Genomic DNA, 21,871 nt, shown 5'->3' on the forward strand with positions numbered 1-21,871 from the left:
GAAATCCCTGTAACAACTTTATGGTAAAAAAAAGTCACTTCCCCATGTTTTTGAAAACAATGATAGATCAATGGCGTGAACATCTTGTACCTGTTAAATCCCTTGCCAAACAAAATCATAATATTTTCTAGTTATAGGATCACTGCTACAGCGGAATTTCTGAGAACTGAGAGGGATAATAATAGGATAAAGTTAACTCTTGTGAAACTAAGCCATGAATATTGTCCACATGGAAAGGCTTAAAGAAGATTGACTGAGAAATATGAAGGATTTATTTTAGAAGGCAGTATTGTAGTAACCTAAATAGGAAAACATCAATCCAGAACAGTTGCTCATCATTTATATTTTCTACGAATGTAGCCTTAGAATGCTAAAATCAGCCTAAGACTATCTGTAACTATGATGGATCAGTTTTACCAGGTACACACTGATAAAGGGTACTGTGTTAGCAGTTAGTTTTGAGAGGCACCTGCTGCAAGATTTCTCTTGAACTATTTTTAATTATTATTTTTTCTCCATCTTGCTATAGCTCCTGATATACATGACATCAGATTTGTACTACAGAGCATATGTTTCTTTTGTAAAACTAGACCTTTAAAAGGTTCTTTGCCTTAATAAGGCCATCTGACTTAAAATCAACAGTAACACATGTCCAAATTCAGAAAACTCAGTTCATATATGCAGGTATTGACAGGATTGCAAATCAATGAACACATTCTTTTACACTCTTTTAACTCTTTGTTAACATTATTTCAACTCTAAAGTCTCTGCCTCAATTTGTCCACCTCACTCTGAATTCTTCCAGGCAGTTTTTGTAAGAAAGTACAAAGTATTGACCAATGGATTCTAAGAAAGTTTCTGACTGAAATCTTAGAGTTGAAAGATATTAACGTTTTCATACTGTTTTCTTTAAACTCGGTTATTATCAAATCAATGTTGGCAGCTTTTAACAATTTTTTTTCAAATAATCCATGCTATCCAAAAAAGATTAGGGGACCAGACCTACTGCACTTACATCATGTAATGATCTACCCCTAATTTTGTTTTCATAGACTTACATCAACCACTCTTCAAAATATTCAGAGTAGTAGCACAGTATGTCTACAAATTAACTTAGTATAATATACTTGATGTAAGTAGTACATCTTACTACATAAATGCCTCTTATGAAAGCAAACGGAAAGCACAGAAAATAAAATCGTTTCTAGAGATGGGTATAGTGAATTTAATAATAAGCTTTTAAAATTAATTTTCTTATTTGAGAACAAGCATTGAATTCACAGTATGGGGCATAATGCTTCACAGCAAGAAAACTTATTCGCCTTTTATTTTTGATAATGATAGAAGATTGTTTTATATATGCAGTTATAGATCACTTATTATCCATTATTATTATTTTTAAGACATTTTCAGTATGACAATAGTTGTAAGGCAAACCTGTAAAGTTTCTAGGTTGGCAGTTGTTACCTGGGATTTGGAATACAGTTTTAGAATGTTTTGAATCAAATTCATAGTGCTAGAAATAAAATTTTGTCCATTTTCTTAAAACATAAAAAATGCTGTTAAAAGGTCACTTGGAGGACTATGAAAGGATATTAAATGGAAGACCTCTAGTTAAATTAGAAGTCGCATTATGTATTTCATTTGACATCTTTGTGCAGCAGATTTCATTTGCTTTGAAACCAGTTTCTGAGACACACTGAGTTTTTACAAGTAACAAGCTGTTTTGCCAAAGACACATTTCTAAAGTGCCAACCATTTTCAACTCAAAAGATAATTTATGTAGTAGGTTGACAATACATTCAGCTGGATAAAATCTATCTCATACTGGAAATTAGAATATTCTTATTTATATTTAAATCTGATTATTTCAAATAATTCCTTTTCAAATGTAAGTTTACTTACCATATCCAATAGGCAATGAGATTTTCCACGTACAGTCCAAGTTACTAGGGTAATTTCCAGGAAAACCAGGGCTCAGGATCACACCACCCATGTTCGTCAGAGTTCCACCACATTTAGCTGTTAAAAGTAAAAAGAAAGTCACTGTCTGTTTAGTAATGCTAATTCTTAATATCTGGCATATGATTACTTCAAAAACTTATTTTCCATTTTATCCCCATGATCCCCAAGCAGTTAAGTTTATCACAGGCAAAACAGACCTCATGAAAGAGAGAAAAAATAATAATTCAAGTTAGAACAAAATGCTTAATCCATGCAATATGTTCACTGTGATTTTACTGCAAATATGTAGTTACATTTGGATAACCCATTGTCCCAGACTGTCAGTTATGGTAAAAATGTCTGATGCTACATAGAGATAGGCTCCATATTTGGAGAAACAGATTTGGAATTAAACTGGATTATGACCCTGATCCATGACATGGTAGTAAATCCACTAGCCAATATAGCTAAAACTGTACTAGAGTTAAAATCAACCAAACGAAACCCAACAAAACAAAAAGCACAGTTCTTTCTTTATTTCAGAAAGAGGATTGACTAACTGCATAACAGAAGTTTGCTTTGCTTACTATCTCTGTGTTTTCTTTAGGCAGTTCACATGCGTAGAGAGTGAAAAGACGTTGCATCATTTAGGATGACGTAAAACTAATTATGCAAAGCGACTCATAAAGGAGTGGCTGACTCTACATCTTGGTTAAGACGACAATATGAAGGAAAAGTTGCTTCAAAAAATCTAATTAAAATCATTATTTAAGGAATCATTACTTTTAAACCCATGAGTCTTCACACCAGCCGTTACAATGACATATCATCTGGTACCATAACTGTGATACTATGATACTATGAATTGCAATAATTGCATTGAAAAAATGGAAATGGTCTACTGGCTAGACCTTAGAGAAATTGAAAATAGGGAAAACTCCATCAAAAAATGAGAAATCAGTCTCAAACATTTCAAATATCTCTACCTTTCTGTGAGGTTAAATGCATTATTTAGTGAAAAAAAGATTTTGTTGTGCATTTCTAGAAAAATCAACATTTTTAAGGGTTAGTGGGGTCATTTTAAGGATTGGTTTGTTTTTGTGGGGCCATTTAAGCTTCCAGGACAGTAGAATTCCATGAACTAAAAGGAGAAAAAATAAAAATAGAAGTATATACTGTTTGCAAATAGGAACTATATTTAATATGGAGTGAAATGTAAGATTAACACACACATATACACACACACAAAAAGCCAACTGCCTGAAGAAAATTTCCATTTCTACAACTGATTTGAATGAACTGCCCTGCCTCCATGTTAACTGGAAGTTGAAAATACAAAATAATATGTAGGTAGGCCCAACTCTGACAAGGATTCTTTAAAATCATTTCACGTTAATATTGCTGGATATCATCACAATATTTTAAATTCTTTTTTGATATGAAGCTAAAACAAACAAAAAAAAACAGAATTTGCTGACTGAATATTAATGTTAAAAGCATTCACTGACAAATGTATTTCAAGGCTGAAGTAACAGAGCATTATGATGGAGCTCTGCTTCTCTCCCCTTAATTTCTGCTCTTTCTTGAAATAAGCATGAGAACAGACAACAGAATCTTGACTCTCCTAAACTCTGCTTAATCAGAAACAACATTGCACACAGGGAAAACAGATCTGCTGAATAATGTCTTTGTGTGCTTAAAGGGAAACTTCTTTTTCAATGAACTTTTTAATTCAGCACCTTTTAATGACTTTATCAAATGAAAAGATCCAGACTTTTGTGTCTCTAAAACTCCGTAATTGCACTATCCCAGAAGGCTTAGTCCCTGCTCCTGCTGTGGGGAAGGCATGTTCTGCAGCAAAGCAGGGGATCGCAGTGTGCAGGGGGTTCCTGCATCAGGGCAGCCCCAGGAGGGAGCCACCAGGAGCAGGCAGCCCTCACGAGAGCTGCTGGGGAGTTGTGAGCAGGGCCAGGAGCAGTAGCAGCCACCCCACAAACATACAAAACAGCCCCTAGGGAGAGCAAGTGACCAGATTGAGGCAAACAGGGCATGGCGCATCAGCCAGGGCACAGCATGGTAGTTCAAGCATGAGGGTGCACAGGGAAGGCAGAAGGTGTGCCAGTTCTTCTATTCTGGGAGCAACAAGAAGCAGCCTCCTACTGAAACAGAAATGGTGTCCACCCACTGCAACAGCCAGGCTGAGGCTGAAGAGTTCTCTGTCCTCCCAGTTGGAGACTGAGACCCAAGAAGAACGAGATGATGGATCAAGTGAATGACTGGCTGTGTGGCTGGTGCCGTGACCAGGATTTGGGGTTGTACAATCTCAGTCATACTTTTGAGAGACCAGGCATGCTGACACAAGATGGGGTGCACCTGACCAGGTGGGGCAAAAGCATTCTAGGCAGCAAGCTGGCTGGACTTATTAGCAGAGCTTTAAACTAGACTCAGTTTGGGGAAGGGGGTGTACCTCTGAGTGACCTGGGAACCTGGAAATACTGACACTTAAGGAAGCAACAAGGAAATACCTGTGAATTGTCCCAAAGGAATTAGGAAGGGCTTGTCTAAAAAGGTGATGCAGTCGATAGCCCAGCTGAAGTGATCTTGGGGAATATGAGAAGGCGGCCCATATGTGCATAATGAGGTTCAACAAGCTCAAGTGCATGGTGCTGCACCTGGGTTAGTGCAATCCCAGACATGAGGACAGACTGGGAGAAGAATTCATGGAAAGCAGCCCTGCAGAGGGCTCTGGGGGTTCTGGTGGATGAAAAGCTCAACATGAGCCAGCAGCGGGCGCTTGCAGCCCAGAAGGCCAACTGCATCCTGGGCTGCATCAACAGAGGAGTGGCCAAGGGAGGGGACTGTCCCCCTCTACTCTACCCATGTGAGGCCCCATTTGGAGTGCTCTGTCCAGGTCTGGGGCCCCCATCACATGAAAGATGTGGACCTGTTAAGCGGGTCCAGAGGAGGGCCACGAGGATGATCAGAGAGGCTGAGAGAGCTGGGGATGTACAGCCTGGAGAAGAGAAGGCTCTGGGGTGACCTCGTTGCCTTTCAGTACTTAAAGGAGGCTTATAAAAAAGATAGTGAGCGACTTTTTACTCAGGCAGATAATGATAAGACAAGGGAGAATGGTTTTAAACTAAAAAAGAGTAGGTTTAGATTAAACATTAGGAAGAAACTCTTCACTCAGAGTGTGGTGAGGCACTGGAACAGGTTGCACAGGGAAGCTGTGGATGCCCCATCCCTGGAGTATGTTCAAGACCAGGTTGGATGGGGCCCTGGGTCACCTGATCTAGCAGGTGGCATCCCTGTTCATGCAGGGGGTTGGAACTAGGTGATCTTTAAGGTCTTTTCCAAGCCATTCTATAATTCTGTGATGTTCAGAACACAGTGTAAACAAGTATCCATACCAATGCAGAGAGGAGATGGATAGTTCCAACGTCGAACTGTTCCTGGCATACAAGAAATATGAGAACGGCCCTGTTTGGAAAGGGAAAAATATGAGATTTTAGATACTCATTATGGGACCTGCCAGCAAGGCAGACCTACAAAGGACTTTCTGGCTCATCACGTACATCTTTTCATATATCAACCAACTGCATTATAATCACTTTCATGAATTTGTTAAACTATTTTCAAATCCTTCAGCTTTCATCATCTTTTTCTGCTGGCTAAATGTTCTGAAACGCTTTTCCTTTGATAACTTGAAATCCTCTTCAAAATTTCAGACTAAATGTAAGGCTGGTTACGAGAGAGAAGCAGCTGACTGTGCATTCATATGGTCAAATCAGTTCACTCCCCATTTCATTCCAGGGCCCTGGTCCACAGTGTAAGCATACGAGTTCACCTTCAGGCTACAATCTGGAATGAGTCAACCATTGCTCTGAGAAGTACAGACAGAGAGAAATTTGTTCCACATCTGCTTGCTACAGATGGTATGGATGTGGACCATGCCAAAAAAGTCATCCACAATTACCAGCAGGCCTTGAACTCTCACATACCCTCACAATATGACCCACTGCACACATGCAATATCTTGGCAGACAGCTATAAAAGTACAAGTGCCTTTTTATTTAGCTGTCATGTTTAATTTATTCTACCTATTTTGAAGAAATAACCCAAGAACCAAGCAGAAAATCACATGGTAGCTAGAAGTGAAAAATGTCATGGCTGTAATCTGCAAAACCTACTCCCACATACACTTCAGGGTGGCTGCACTGAAACAGCTGCAAAATGCTCTCAGCTTTAGTTGTACCAGCAACAGTTCAAACCGAAAACTTAACAGTAGCACAAATAAAAGCCTTTTTTTTTTTTTTTTTTTGTCATTTCTCTCCTCTGAGGAACTCAGTTTATGCATTCTGCTGTTGGAATGCAAAAGCTGAATAAACTGGCATGAGTGAAAGAGTCTGATATAATGAATGAGACATGGACTGAGAGCAAGGTATAGTTCTGGTGTTAATAGTTTGGATATACAAAATTGGAAGAGTCACATCTCTTGTTTGTTTTTATAAAGTGTATTAAGAGCCTGATAGTTAGTAAGGTAACACATTTTATCAATATATTATGAAATTTTATTTAAATATTATTTGTCCAAAGCAATCCAATTCTCAGGAAAATAAGATTGAGTAAGTAAACTGGTAAGAAAATACATTTGATGAATTCGTTTTCACATTATTTGTTATGTTTACAAAAAAAAAGTAACCATACTAATTTGAATAAGGTTCATACAGATTTGAATTGAATTATATGGGATAAAATTATCTAAAATAATCATTTAGTTAAATATATTTAAACAACCTCTGAAATACAAACTGAAGCATTTTGGAAAAAAATACAAGTAAAAAAAATCACATTAAAATTGACAAAAAGTATTTTTCTTATGAGAATAAACTTTTTTAATTTAAAGGATAAACATCTGTGCACTTATTGTGTGATTTTCATTACTTGCAAAATGGATGAAGTTTTGAATAATTTACGTAATTCAATATTTCCTGGTTTATTTTATCCTCTCTTCCCCGTCTTCTGTGATTGCATTTCTCTGATGTGAGCTGGGGTTAGGGAAGCCATAATTTAACTACCACAGTCATGTAAAAACTAAAATGGCCTATAAAAGATCTTTTGAAAAATAAAGTGAAATGATTCCTCTGGTTTCAAGCCTCCTTCCAACAAGAGCACACTCTGATTTCAGTCTTTCAAAGTTCCCTCCTGGGGGGAGACACTTAATCCTACAGCTAGCAATTACCTTTCTTATGCATCTCCAGGTAGTAGTTTAAGCTCTATGACTTTTCTGGTAAGTCTCAATTATAAACTAGTCCACACCTGATTGTTATTGCTAGCTGTGAATAAGTTCTCTAAAGACTGGGGGTAAATTCATATCTAGAGTTGGGGAAAAAAAAAAAAAACACATACAGAAATGTGTATGGATATGCAAAGTTATGCTTGGTCTATACTTGTTGAATAGCAAATATATTGTGCCTCACAGAACTTTACTTTCATTATTTATATATTTTTTATTTGGAGCCATTTTTATTCATCTTGGCTGAGCAACATCTGATACATAAATCTGTGTGTACTTTCTTACAGCAGAGTAAGTATAGATATCATACAGTACAGTATAGATATCCTCATTACTATCTTGAAAATGTTCATAGTCTTTCCTATTTACTCATTTTTGAATTTAGTCATTGAAAACTTTTTATGCTTAAGACAAGATTGCAAAACCATTTTTTTTATATTAGTCATATTCCACAGTTAGTACTAAATTTGTCTGTGTGGAAACAGAATTAAGAAGCCATGTTAGGGAACAATATGCAATGAAATTCTAAGGAAGTACGTCATTATAGAATCCCTCTAAGTATAAAAACATAAGTGCAGTTAGTCATATTCAAGGACTACAGAAAAGATACACACAAAAGACATCTTGTGGGTTTGTGATAGTGATATACACATTTAACTGAGCATTACCACAGATCAGCTTCTTATATGCAGATCTCTTCGATACAAATACATGATTAATTTATACTAATACTGTATTTTTTGAAATCACACTTTAGAATTTGCTCTAAGTAAAAATAGGTCCAAAACATCAAGACAGGGATAACAATGTGTATCTTCAAAAGGTTTCTGATACACATTCCTACTATTTCTGAAGTATTCCTTCATTCTAATGTGAATGAATCCACCTCAATATTTCAGTAATACTATTTTCAGTATGGACAGAAAATTCAATAAGACTGCATCTAGAGGGTTTATCTATATCTAATACATGTCATAAAAACCAGAACCATACCCTTTTTTTCATATGCGAAATTCAGATGTTTCATAGCTGAGAAAGTAGGGAGAGAAGATCATGCAATATCATGGGCAGTACGAGTAGGAGTCAATCCATCAAACCTAAACAGTGTAATATTAGATATCCATGCTAACCTTTTGATATCTTAATCAGTGAAGAAAGGCGATACTTTCAGAGGAGGTACCTGTCCTAATAATGAACAGTCTTAGGATGAGTCATTTTTTGGAGGTGTGTCTACAGTGGGAGCATAAACAGCCAATTCAGATTAGATAAACCGGTTTTCAGATGGAATAAATTGGATTAGATGTTATTCCATCTCAAGAGGAATCAGTTAGTCTAAGTTAATTTTCTGTCTTTGTTGTATCAGATCACTGCTATAGGCTATACCAAATATTCAGATGTTTGACTGTTTTCTGAGCAGAATAGGAAATCCCATTGCATGTCTCTACCACCATAGCTAAAATTTCACTCAGAACTACTTCCAAAAAATGGAAAAACACAGTATAGTTTCAATAACTATAGTACTAAAATCATTTTCTAGATAAAATATTTTAGCCATGTCATTTCCTTGTCCATTTGATGTCTTTTACTCCTCAATGGTATTTTAAGATATAAGACACACAAGATGTGCCAGACAGATTTACTGAGGGCCCAACATGCTATGCACATTCATGGGTTTATATTGTTGGAATACTCATATAGAGTTTAATTAAATCACCTATATGCACACACTAGAGACTCTACTAAAAAAGCTTTTGGTAGATTCTGGTACCATTCTGTTGCATTATTCCACAGTGTATATTTTGAAGAAAATGAAAGAAAGAAAAAAAGAAATACCTGTAATGTATATCCTGGCTCACACTGAAATGACAAAACATCATTCACCATGTATCTATCTCCTGATTTGATCCCATTGCTAGGAATTACTGGTTCTGGACAGGCAGCAAGGCCTACAGCTGAGGAAAGTAAAAACAAAACAAAAAGCATAAATTAATAGACATCTCTTTGTTGATATTTTCTAATTAACTCTTTCCACAGCATAATTTGTTTTTAACAGAACATTAATTAAAATGTATTTCAACATTAAACTGTACTGTTGTTTAAAGCACAGAGATTTTCAGAACTACCCTGCAAAATACAAATGGTATGACTGAAACACAAAGATTATACACTACAACTGTACCAATTATCATGTCATGTTGATATGACATACCACATCATTTTATTGTCTTCAAACAGTATGTTAATTCTAGGATATTATATATATATATATAAACATTTAACTTCTGCTCTTTTCCTTTTAGTGAGAGAAACAGAGAGAATGTACATATGTATGTGCTCTCTTTTCAGGAACAAAAGAGAAAAACTACTGAGGTTAGATGGTTAGATAGCGAGAGACCAAGGGTATTCCTTATGTTTAGACAATTTGATCTCATACGTTGACTATAAAGAAGTTCAGACATCCGAAATTTAGAACTTTAAACCTGAAACTAGATCTTTGCATAGGTGTGACAGAACAGTCTCTGTTCTTAACTATTTTTAGCCAGGTGTTAGCAAGCAGAAGATTAGCTTTATAAAAACTATCCATGACTGGTAATTTCTCAGATGTGTTCCCCTACATTTAGCAACCCAACCTACCAATTTACGCTTTTTGCCAAGTATATATCACTTTTATCTTTTTCTTTTGTGCCTGTCTAAGGATTTAGTCAACACAACACAAAATTACGTATCAACTCAGCTAACTAAGCTAAAATGCTTCAAGTGATAAAGACAGTTGACAAGATGCTCATTGGATTCGAAAATCTCATGTTTTTAAGATTTGTTTTGCAAACAAAAGGACCACTAGAAATAGTTTGTTAGTTTATGGTCTGATTACAAAATCTCATTTCACATAAGTTTGAAATAGCTTTTATATATTCTCCTGAAATTGTTGTTGCTGAGCCATTTTTGTTTCTTTCTGGAAATGGGTTCCATAGCCATGTACATTCCTTCTATGTCCTGTGCCCTTGAGTCTTACTACATTTCATTTTTTTCAGGTATTAGCAGTGATAATGGCAAGCCAATCTAATGCTGAATGACAGCTATTAAGCTATGAAGTACAATCTTTAAAACAACTGCTGCAAGAGTCATTAAACTAAACATTTTCTAATTAACACATAAAGAATTATTTAAGAGTTAAAAGCTACAGGATCTCTCTGAAGTACTTTTGTAATGCAATGTATAATTTAAGAAAATATCTGAACTCAATTTAAAGATATTCAGAAATTGCTACCACAGAATTTACAAATGTTGGCATTCTAACAATATCAGCAACTTTCAAACAATGTTATGGTGACTCCATGTGGCGAATAGGGACTTCATGGTCATTATGAACTATAATGTTTAACATAGGCATGAGAATAATATCATCGTTAACCTTAATGGTTTTGTTTTAGTTGTAGTTTCCTAGTATCATTCCTTGGTCAACCACTCTGTGTTCCATAATACCATAAATGTGTCCGTGTCTGAACAATTTATTTGGGTATGTATAGGCACTAAATAGCCATGATCTGCACCCACACAAACTGCCTCTTTTCTCCAGTATTAAGTAAAAGGTAGCATCTTATTTCAATAATTACTACACTATGTAGACTACTGTTTATTAATTTTAGACCACTTATTAATTATTGTTATTTATTTATTAATTGTTAATTCATTTTAAAAATTATTTTTTGCTTGTATTCATATAGAACTCAAGCAAATCAAGATGCATTTCTGAATTTCCTTACCCTTCTTACTCTTGAATAGAAAATAAAATAAAATAAAATAAAATAAAAGATATGCTCCAAACACACCATTATTAAGCAAATAAGCCCCTAACAAAGACGCTGTGATTAAATGCTTTTAGATTGAGATGTACTTGATGAATTCTACGAATATAAATTTGAGATTTACTTCTTGTCTTCAAGAAATTCATGCTTTGGTTGAACTCAGAATTGTGTGTGTTGAGAATTACAGGTCTGCAGTCTAAATTTGTATCAAGTTATTTTTGCAGATTTTACTGAGTCACAAAAAATAGTTTTGTAACAGTGACTGCATGGCAATACTAATAATGCGCTTACAATATAGCTCTTTCTGTCATTAGTTAAATAGCATACAGAATTTAAATAGACTGTAATCAAAAGAAAAACGTCAAAGTCATTTTCTGTTCAACTGTTAGATATGGTATGACACTACACTATTTATCTTAATATTTTAATAATTTGATTAAAAAAAATCTTTCTGTTGTTTGCTTTATATTATTGCTACTATTCCTTTGGAATAATACTCACAGAATATTCTATTAGAATATCAAAAACCAGTATGCAAAACCAACTCATAATTTACTTTATTTGATATACATGACATTAAGAAGCAATATTACTTCCTGAAAAGAAAAGAGAAAGTTGGAAACAGAGTAAAATATTTTCAGTCCTCAGCCCCATCATTCTACTCATTACATAATATTAGCCTAAAATATTTACTTTTGAATAGGAGAACAAAAATAATATGCTCTATCTTGCTCTTTTCAGCAAAACTATTTACTTGGTATAGTAACATTTCAATTTAATTTTAACTTGTCATAGAGTTCTGTAAAAATCTATGGTATGAAAACTAACATTTTCAAACTTAAATGATTCTAAAACATTCTGATTACAACTGATACAAAAATCTAATGAATGTTTCAGAGAAAGCAAACAAAATTCAGTATCTGGGGACAAATGAAAGAACTTAAACATCCATGACTTTGAAATACATTAAATGAGATTGTATGTGAACAGTCAGTAATAAAGGGAAAACACGTAAAATGTCAAGTCTAAGCAATCAAAAAAGGACAAGGATTGCTTAGTGCATGCTCTTCAGAGCTCTGCTTCTGCTATGCAGTACAAGAGAGAACACATCAACGTCAAGAATGATAACCCTCTTCCTGACCTTCTTCCACTTACTGCCTGATAAATACTTTCTTGGCCTCTGCTGTGCCGTAAGACAAACATGCCTCACTTCCATAATTATATACATGCCTACAATTACCTCAAATTCTGTCCAAACATCACTGCCATTGATGGCAGAAAGAAAATCCTTGCTGGCATATCTGACAATATGAATGCCCATTAGTGTCCATTTCAGAAAGCTGCAAACTGAGCAATACAAGAATTTCTTGACAGCATGACCCAAAGTCACTGGGCTTTCTTTTTTGACTTCCTCCCTCCCACCCTTATGTGGCTAACTGAAACATACTGTTATTACACTACAAACATTAAGCTGGAGTTCTTTCTGTTTTGATGCTGGTGTGTACCAGCAACCCAAGTTGTTCTTTCCAAAACTGCATGCTTCAGACACCAGCCTTGAAAATGCATTTACCTTACTGCATTACTGTGAGAGAGGTCAGATTCTTTTCAACAGCCAGAAAGGCGTATAGATATACTGACAGGATCTAGACCTATTAAATTAAAATTTCCTCATTTATGACTCACGCCTGCTTTAATAATGGGAAAAGATCTAATTGTGTGAAAGATCTTAATGTGGACCAACAAATAAACATACATACATACAAACAAACAAAAAAACCCCTGCTATTTAGAATTATGTTTTCTTCTCTTCTAGCCTGATCTTATCCTTCAATTTATTGAGATCTTTAAGAAATGCTACAAAAATATTCATTGTTCTCTCCATTATCTCAGTTCCTGAGAACCTTTAGCACTTGAAAACACATGACTGAAAAGCTTCAGAAAAAGAGAAAGTAATTAAAAGTATGCTTATTTTATTGCATGTATTACATCATCTTGGTATACTTGTAAAGCAAAGGCTTATAGGAAGAATGACACCGAATCGTGCCATGTGTCTTAATTCAAGGTAATAACGCTAGATGACATTATTAAAACACTGACTGCATAAAAGCAGGATTTTTATTGAACTATTTTAATTCTAATCATTTCATTTAGATATATTTACACAAACTTTTAGAGAGGTTTGTGGCCCAAACCTATGTGTCTATGTTCACCATATGTTAAGCTCTTAGAAAAGCAAAACTGACTTCAACTGAGAGGTTCAAGCTGGGTGTTGTGTGAGCAAATACTCATTATTTTCAGACATTTATTATATTTTACATTTGTTTGTGTATTAAATTAAATACTGAAACTGCTAGAATTAATAAATGAGATTTTAAGACTAGGCTTGAAACTTCAGTGCCTACAAATGCGATTGAATTAAACAGACATTTCTAAACCATACTGTTTGGATAGTTTCTTCCTTTGTTCATTAAAATTAAAATGAATTCAATCAAAGGGCAGGAACATTTATTCTTCCTACTGCTGTGTGTACTGGAAATGCAACAAAGCACATTTCGTTTGGACTTGCTGGTAGTTGTGAAAATAATTGTATTTTTCATTCTACCACAGTTTGGGAGAAAAACATGCATATGAAAGATTAGTTTGAAAGATTATTTTCTGTCTTTCCTACAGTTATCTTTTGCATACTTTTTACTGCTTTGTTTGTCATCGCAGGCTACTGCAATCAGTTTAACACCTATAATCCTTCTGAAATAACAAGAAACAATGCCACACAGTGGCTCTCAACAATACTTTTTATACTATGATCAGAATTACATTTTTCTAAGGCACTGACCAATTCCTTCTCTTGATTTGGCTGAGTTCATGTACCTGCCATTCTTAAAAAATGAACAAACAAACAAACAAACAATGTCATAGCATACCCTAGCATACAAATTAGGTAAGACCACTCAACATGGACAACTAACTCATACATGTATTTTTGATGCCTAACATAAAAAACATCCTAAGGTAAATGACTAAATTGTATTAGTCACCAGAAGACTTGTGTGGTTTTGAAGGCTGCAAGGGGAACATGCTGTCTGCCTAGGTTAGACATGAGCAAAGGTTTACAGAAGCAGACTGACCAGAACATTCTCATGGAAATAAAGACATACACAGAAAGAACCCACAAATAGAGATGACAAGAGTACCACATCATTAAAAGCAATGCACCTTTTCAAGAAATAAAACAAGGCTTATTAAATTATTTAAATTAACTTGAAATATTTAGCATTTAAATAAGCCGTGAGCAGAAGCTGAATCTTTTATAAAGTATTTATGAAGTTTTATAAAGTTACTTTAAAAAAGCAATATGCAGTGTGGAATATATGTGATCATATAAAAGTAAATTAAGTATATTTTACTGAAATAAAACTATTTTCCCTAACATAGTAACCTAAATCCAGGCATGCTTATCACATTTACACTTCTGAAAAATACATTTTTAAGTAGAAGTTCCCCTCCATTTATTCTATTATACAAATGCGATATATAATATCTATTCTAGATAAATAATTTCTCTTCTGAATAAATAATTTAAGGACACTTAAGGACACTCTCCTCTGTTTCTCTTGCTCCTTGGAATTTCTTCTGGGATGGAGGGAATGTTCCTAAGTGATCCTCACTTATTACTGTCTTAATGAAAATTATTTTCTTACACATTTCTGGAAATCTGTCCTCCATCTTTGAAACATTTTTTTCCCCTATGTCACTCAATTTCCTTTTCTTGTGACTGCATAAAATAAAGGAGAATTCTTCTACATTAAACTGCAGAACTGATGAATGGGTTCAAAATCTATTGCTTTTCCTCTGTCCTCAGCAAAGACCAACTGAAAGAAGATAAGGTAGTGGGTTCCTGAAAAGCAGCTACTGACAATTGACAAAAAGTACGAAAGAAGACCTTTTGCTACCGGCAGTGACTTGCACCCACCTTACTAATTCTCAGAGGAATATCCTTGTAAGCAAAGTATACAGAGAATTTCAGCAACAGGAAAGGAGAGAAACTCTCAAGCTGTCTCCTCCATTCTATAAACTTTTCAAATGTGTTCTGGAACAAAAACTGAAAACCACGTACTCCATCACCCACTTAAATATCATGACCAATAGCTTACATTCTAAAAAACCCAAGTCCAGCTCTGTCCTCTAAATTACTATTAAACATAGGTCTCTGGACTTATATTGGGGTGTCATAATTTTTGTACAGTTGTGTATTCCTCGTACATCTCATCTTAGTATTCTACTACTTTTGATAAAACATTTAAATATAAGGTGAACCCAAATGATTGACCATTTTGCATAGTAACTAGAATGCTGATCCAAATCCTGCTGCAGCTGTTTCATAAAACAGAACAGCCTTAAAAGTAGATATTGAAGACCCCCACTATCACTACTAAGACATTTTTGTGCCTGTGAAGCACCCCCTCAAAAATCAATTCAATCAAAAGGACATTTTTATTCCAAATTTTAAATTGACTTCTGAACCAAAGATATTTATTTTTTTCCAGTGCTGCTTCAACCAGTAGGTGACTGAATGATCACAGACTTCAGAATTCATAACCAAATATGAGCAATATTTGCACATTTTTGCACTGAGAAATATTTTGTTTTCTGCTTATTTGTTGGTCTAAAAAGGAGACTGCTCAATATAAAACAGTAACTTCTTGATGTGTTGATTTGCTGAGTTTCTCTATTCACAGACACACACAGATATACTGTACTCCTGTTTGCCCTGCAGAGGCCATATACCACACAAGAAAGCAAATTATTCTCTCCTGTCAGACTGTCAACAAAATAGTTAACTAAGCTCTGAATGCTGAATTTTGTTACCTTGACCTGCACTGTTGCATTTCTAAAAAACATTGGCATTGAAATATTGGCATCACCAAAGTCAATAGATGTTTTAGCAGAGCATGGTTGTGAGACTGACAATTAGGAGACAAACAAAAGCATAAATCCAACTGACCTTGCATGCTCCCAAACACTTTTTACTTGTTAACAGAATACATTTTTTTTCCGAAGTTGCAGGGATAATAAAACTGATACAATAAAAGATAAAAATTGAACTTCAAAATGTTCATTGTACAGCAAATTCCTAGAACAAATTTGTACTTGTTTACACCACATACAAAATTACATTTTCACTGTAGGATAAAGGAGAGGATTGGGTAGGAAAAAGTATCTCTGCCAACACACTGATCTGCTGGGAAGGAGGGGTTCACCATGGGAAGGATGGGGAAGAAGATCACAACCTACATTTCTTTGAGGAAAAGTAAATGGGACAGAAGGCAAAAGGTGTGTGTTGATGCAATGGGAGTGAGACCTTTGGAAACACAAAAACAGGATGAAAGGACACTTGCCTCAAGTGTATATATACAAACACACCCAGAATGGGAATTAAGCATGATGAACTAGAGCTCCACATACGGTCACAGAACTACAACATCACTGGCAAAACTGAGATGTGATAGGACAGCTTGCATGTTGGGTAGCATGCTGGACAGGTAAAAGCTCTTCAGGAAGACACAGGGAAGATCAGGGGATAGCCTTCCATATGAAGAAGTTGAAAGGCATGGTGCTTCTACATGTCAACCTATAGGTCAACAGATTGGGTGAGAGCTTGTGGATCAGGATCAGAGGAAACAAGAAGTATGACATTGTGGTAGGAATGTATTACAAACACCCAACTGGCGTGACAAAATAGACAAAGACATTTTAAAACAAATTAAGGAAATCTCTTTATTACAGGTTCTGGTTCTTATCTGACACTCTAACCTCCCTGACATAATCTGGAAGAGCAACGCAGTGGAACACAACCAACCCAAGAGGTTTCAGGGTAGGAGGGTAGCTTCTTGATATAGGCACTGTGTGGGACAGTCAGGGCAATGCACAGCTGGATCTGATACAGACAAGAAGGAAATGGTTGGAGATGTATTGGCAGCCTTGGCTGCACTGACCATGAAACAGTGAGACTTAAGATACTACAGGGACTGAGAGTGCAGAGCCTAGACTTTGTGTGTAGACTTCACCTTATTCTGGGAGTTGGTAGGCAGGATGTCATAGCATACTAACCTCAGAAGCTCCTCAAAGTTGCTTAGGGAAGTATACAGGTCTTTAAATACAGCATCCTTCAAGCATAAGAGTGGTTCATCCTTATACTCAGGAAAACAATCAGGGAGCTTATTGCAGAGCTCCTGTGCATAAAGGCAGTATAGAAGACATGGAGGCTGGGAGAGACTGACAAGGAGAAATTTCAGAAATATCCACCAGCCACACATTTCAAATGGAGCTGGGATTTGCAAGGGACATATTTGCTTCAGTCTTCACCAACAAGAACTCCCAGGCTTCTGTGTTTAGTGGCAGGGGTTCAGGAGCAGAACTACAAGCAGTGGATGAGGATCAAGTCTGAGATTACTTAAGAAGACTCAACCCATGGAACCAGGCAGGGTCCACACAAAGGTACTGAGAAAGATGGCTGATTCTTAAGGATGCTGTTATTTTTCATCGCTGAAAGGTCATGAAGACTAGGGGATGTCACTGGCAAGCAGACAAAAGCAGACACTGCGTCCATCTTCAAAAAAAAAAAAAAAGAGCAAAAGGACATTTCAGGGAACTACGAGCCAGTCAGCCCCATTTTGGTCCCTGGGAAAATCACAGACTGAATTCTCTTGGAATACATTTCTGGGCGCCTGAAAAAGGTTATTTGGAAAAGAAAGCATGCACCATGCCTGACCAATCTCATTGCTTTCTGTGATAAAATGACCAGATCTATGGACAAAAGGAGAACAGTGGATATAATTTACATCTACTTCAGCACAGCTTTTGACACCATTTCTCACAACATTCTTGTAGCTAAGTTTTGACATGACAGAATAATAGAATCATGGAATGGCTTGGGTTGGGAGGGACCTTAAGGACCATCTAATTCCACCACACCTGCCATGGACAGGGACACCTCCCACTAGACCAGGTTGCTCAAAGCCCCATCCAACCTGGCCTTAAACACTTCCAGGGATGGGGCATCAACAGCTTCTTTGGGCAACCTGTTCCAGTGCCTCACAATCCTCTGAGTAAATAATTTCTTCGTGATGTCTAATCTAAATCTACCCTTTTTTAATATAAAGCCATTCCCCCTTGTCTTCCCCCTTCCCTGACAAAAAGTCCCTATCGTGCTTTCCTGTAGGCCCCCTTTAGGTACTGGAAGGCCGCTGTAAGGTCCCCCTGGAGCCTTCTCTTCTCCAGGCTGAACAACTCCAACTCTCTCAGCCTGTCTTTACTGGAGTGGTGCTCCAGCACTTTGATCATCTTCATGGCCCTTCTCTGAACTCACTCCAAAAGGTCCATGTCTTTCTTATGTTGGGGGCACCAGAGCTGAACACAGCACTCCAGGTGGGATCCCAGCAGAGCAGAGTAAAGAGGGACAGTAACTTCCCTTGACCTTCTGGCCATACTTCCTTTGATGCAGCCCAGGATATGACTGGCTTTCTGGGCTGCAAGAGCACATTGCTAGCTCACTTTGTCAAAGTTGAAAGCACCATTAAGAAAACAAGACTATGCTCATTCTTACTTCTAGAATATTTTAATGTCTTCCCTGCCAGTGGTGGGACCTTAAGAAACTACATGAAGTTGGTGCAGGAAGTAAAAGATGAAAAACTGAAAGAAAAGAGAACTTTGCCAAATAGTAGATTCTAAAATATTTCCTGCATAAATGATATTCATAGTCTCAATCTGCACAACCATTCTGCATCAAAAATAAACCCAACCCAACACGCTTGCATACAAATGCTTGAAATAAACAGGAAACTAAAGTGAAACATAAGACTATTTTGTGGGTTATGTTTAGTTTAAAATATTTGTCATGCGCTGAAAATTTGGTCTTTCAAAATTCTGTACATATTTATATCTTATACATTTTTAAATCTCAATTCTAAATAGTGCTTACTAAAGATTATCCATGTGTTTACTTACTTATGTCCATTTCTTAAAAAGATGAATAACAAGGTTATTATTTTAAGTCATTATCAGAATGCATGTAGTACATAAACTTAACTGTCAAGATGATTCTTAAATTCCCTATACAAGAAAACAGACTAGTTTATATCCAGAAATTAATGAGAATTTACGCTGTGACCTTCACCAGACTGTCACCTAGTCATTGCATTTTTTTAAAGACTAGAATACTCTGAACAGTAACTATTTCCAGTTGAAAGAAATACCACGTAAGCATGTGCTGAATTTACTATTTTTCTACAGCATTTAACGTTTTTGAGAGAAGGAATAATATAAATGTGCATGTTTGAATTAAATATACTTATGTGAGGTAATCCATAGACATTTATAACACCAAAATTCTGTATTGTAGGACCAAGTTGCTCACAAAACATAAACACTTAATACATAAATACTGCAAAAATTGTCATCAACCTTCCTAGATTCTTCTGCTCATACCACTAGTGATTTACCAAGAGAACTGTAGTGTTTTATTGTAGCTCTGAGATTATAAAGCTGTGTTAGTTGTTGTTTTTTTTGGGGGGGAAGGGGTGAGGCAAAGGATTGTTGTTTGTTTGCTTGTTTTGCAATTACATCAATTGTTGAAAGGAATTTGAAGGAAAGAAAAGAATAGCAAGGAAAATAAAGTGTTATCAGTTCTATTTTTTATGAACTGGCCAACGGTGAAACTAACTAATTTGTTCATTGCTGTTATCAATATTTTAGACAAGTCAACAAGTCAAAATAAATAGACAAGTAGAGAAGTCAAAATAAATATACATATTAAACCCCGCATTTCTTGAATGTTGTCCTGAATTGCCATCTTAATTTGTTATATGGTGCTAATTTGTGAAAACTGATTTCAGTAATCTCAAATATTACTTCATTTAAAATGTCGGTTTAATAGATGTCACTTATGTCAGGCTTGTGCTGAGTAGAGGTTGGAAGTCAGGGGAAACAAACAAACAAACAAACAAACAACAATATAAATGTTCTCCCTGTCCATATGCGTGCGTTCTCCTGAGAAAGTTTCAAAGAGCGAGCAGTCTTACTTTTGTATTCCAGGTGAAAACCAGCTGCTGCCACGCTAATATCAGAGTGGAAATGTAGGTAAAGCTGATTGGAAGTGCTATTCAACAACGCTGGCACAGTTGTACCTAGAAAAATAAAAGTTATTGAATAAACTGTTATATCATAGTTTTTTATTGAAAAATAGACAAACAAACAAACAAAAACACACCGTAATCAGAACTGAACCAGACAGGCTCATTTTCTTCTCATTATCTGCATGGTAATAAGCTTAACTGCCATTTGACTTTTTTCCACTTGTATAAAAAATAGCAGTACAGAATAGAGCAGACAGTCTGGACATTTTGTCTGTATCCTCTCCAGATCTTCTTCCAACTGTAATATTTCACCACTTATCTTAAGTATGAGGGTATGACACGAAATGTAGATGTAGGTGCAGTGTGTTTAAAAAAAAAAAAAAGACATACCAACTTTATATAGCCAATTTTCAGAATCATAGAATAGTTGAAAGCAAAAAGTATTCAAATAACAATAATAATATTGTGTGTCACTGAATTCAGTGCATGCCATACAACAAGCTTATCATAACCTTCAAAGCATTGTTATTAGCATTGCTAAGTCTGACACCACATTTTTTCTTTGTTACCATATGACTGCTACGTAACTCACATCATAGAGTCTAATGCTGGCAAATCTACTAGGGCTAAAAATGACTTTTTTTTTCATCTATCCTCAAAGATAGTATCAAGTAGCTAATGAACAGTGGTCATATAAAAAATATTTTCGTTTCTTGTGGGGCATTTGCTGTTTCTATAGCAACTGTGCGCAGCCTAGGTATGAGCTTGAAATTCAGTCTTGAAAAGAAATTCCAGGAACAATTATCTTTGCATTTCTACAATCTAAACTAAGAAAGGTAAAAGCTTTTATATCTAAAAATGTATTAAGCAAAATCTTGATATAAATAGTGAAGAGCTAAAAAGATTACAAGTTGGTCTTTTATAAACTATAGCTCTTTAAGGAATTCTTTACTGTCTGACATGGAAGCTCCAAGTACAGAAATTCACAGACAGTACAGAGCATTCATGTCACACAATACTTACAGTGGAATACAGAAAACAGTGAAACACCTGGAAGGGAGGACTTTTCGTGGTATCCAAACAGAATTTGAAATACATTTAAGGCTAAGGTGTCTGCTCAGTAAAGGTGAGGATATTGACTCAGAATGACTGTCCTCTTCCTTTAACAAAATTGCTCTTCTGGCAGTAATGAATGCTATGCATTTCTGTTCCCTTGTAAGATCTGCTAACAAAAGGCTGACTAACACCTTTTTTTTTTTTTTTTTCCTGGATATGGTAAGTAAAATTTTATTCTATTTATAAAAAATGGTGACCTTCCCAAATGGGAGAATTAATAGGTTTAGAGACAACCTCTGAAAACAGTCCCTTACTTCAAAAAAAATTACATGCATAACTTTATTTTTAAAACCTGGAAACATGTCCGTTTATGTAAGATTGATCAATAATAATACAATAAGAATTCTCTCTCTCTCTTATTAATAACACTGTTTAATTCAAGCACTTGAAAAGGCAACTGAGCTTCATTCATGAATCAAAAAACTCCTATACATGTATTTGGTCTTCAAATGGTATTGCTTTTATACAGTAACTGTTGTAAAAGCAATTACTTCAATGCTCATTTTATAAAGGCAGCATTATTTTCATTTCCTCAAGAGCCAAAAGCACTCCTTTGATGAACCAGTAATATTGAAAAC

At 35.7% G+C, this 21,871-nt stretch overlaps 1 protein-coding gene across 1 annotated transcript in view; it reads right to left on the reverse strand.

Annotated features, from left to right (window-relative positions):
- CSMD1 (CUB and Sushi multiple domains 1) overlaps positions 1-21,871 on the reverse strand; it is a 1,150,797-nt gene that overhangs the window by 147,019 nt on the left and 981,907 nt on the right. The window contains exons 37-40 of the mRNA XM_035542943.1: positions 20,124-20,228; positions 9,074-9,192; positions 5,355-5,424; positions 1,906-2,022 (exon numbers count right to left, since the gene is read on the reverse strand). Coding sequence (XP_035398836.1) covers positions 1,906-2,022; positions 5,355-5,424; positions 9,074-9,192; positions 20,124-20,228 — 411 coding nt within the window. The remainder of the gene's footprint in view (positions 1-1,905; positions 2,023-5,354; positions 5,425-9,073; positions 9,193-20,123; positions 20,229-21,871) is intronic.

Source organism: Cygnus atratus, chromosome 3, assembly GCF_013377495.2.
Source record: "Cygnus atratus isolate AKBS03 ecotype Queensland, Australia chromosome 3, CAtr_DNAZoo_HiC_assembly, whole genome shotgun sequence".
Taxonomy (NCBI): Eukaryota; Metazoa; Chordata; class Aves; order Anseriformes; family Anatidae; genus Cygnus; species Cygnus atratus.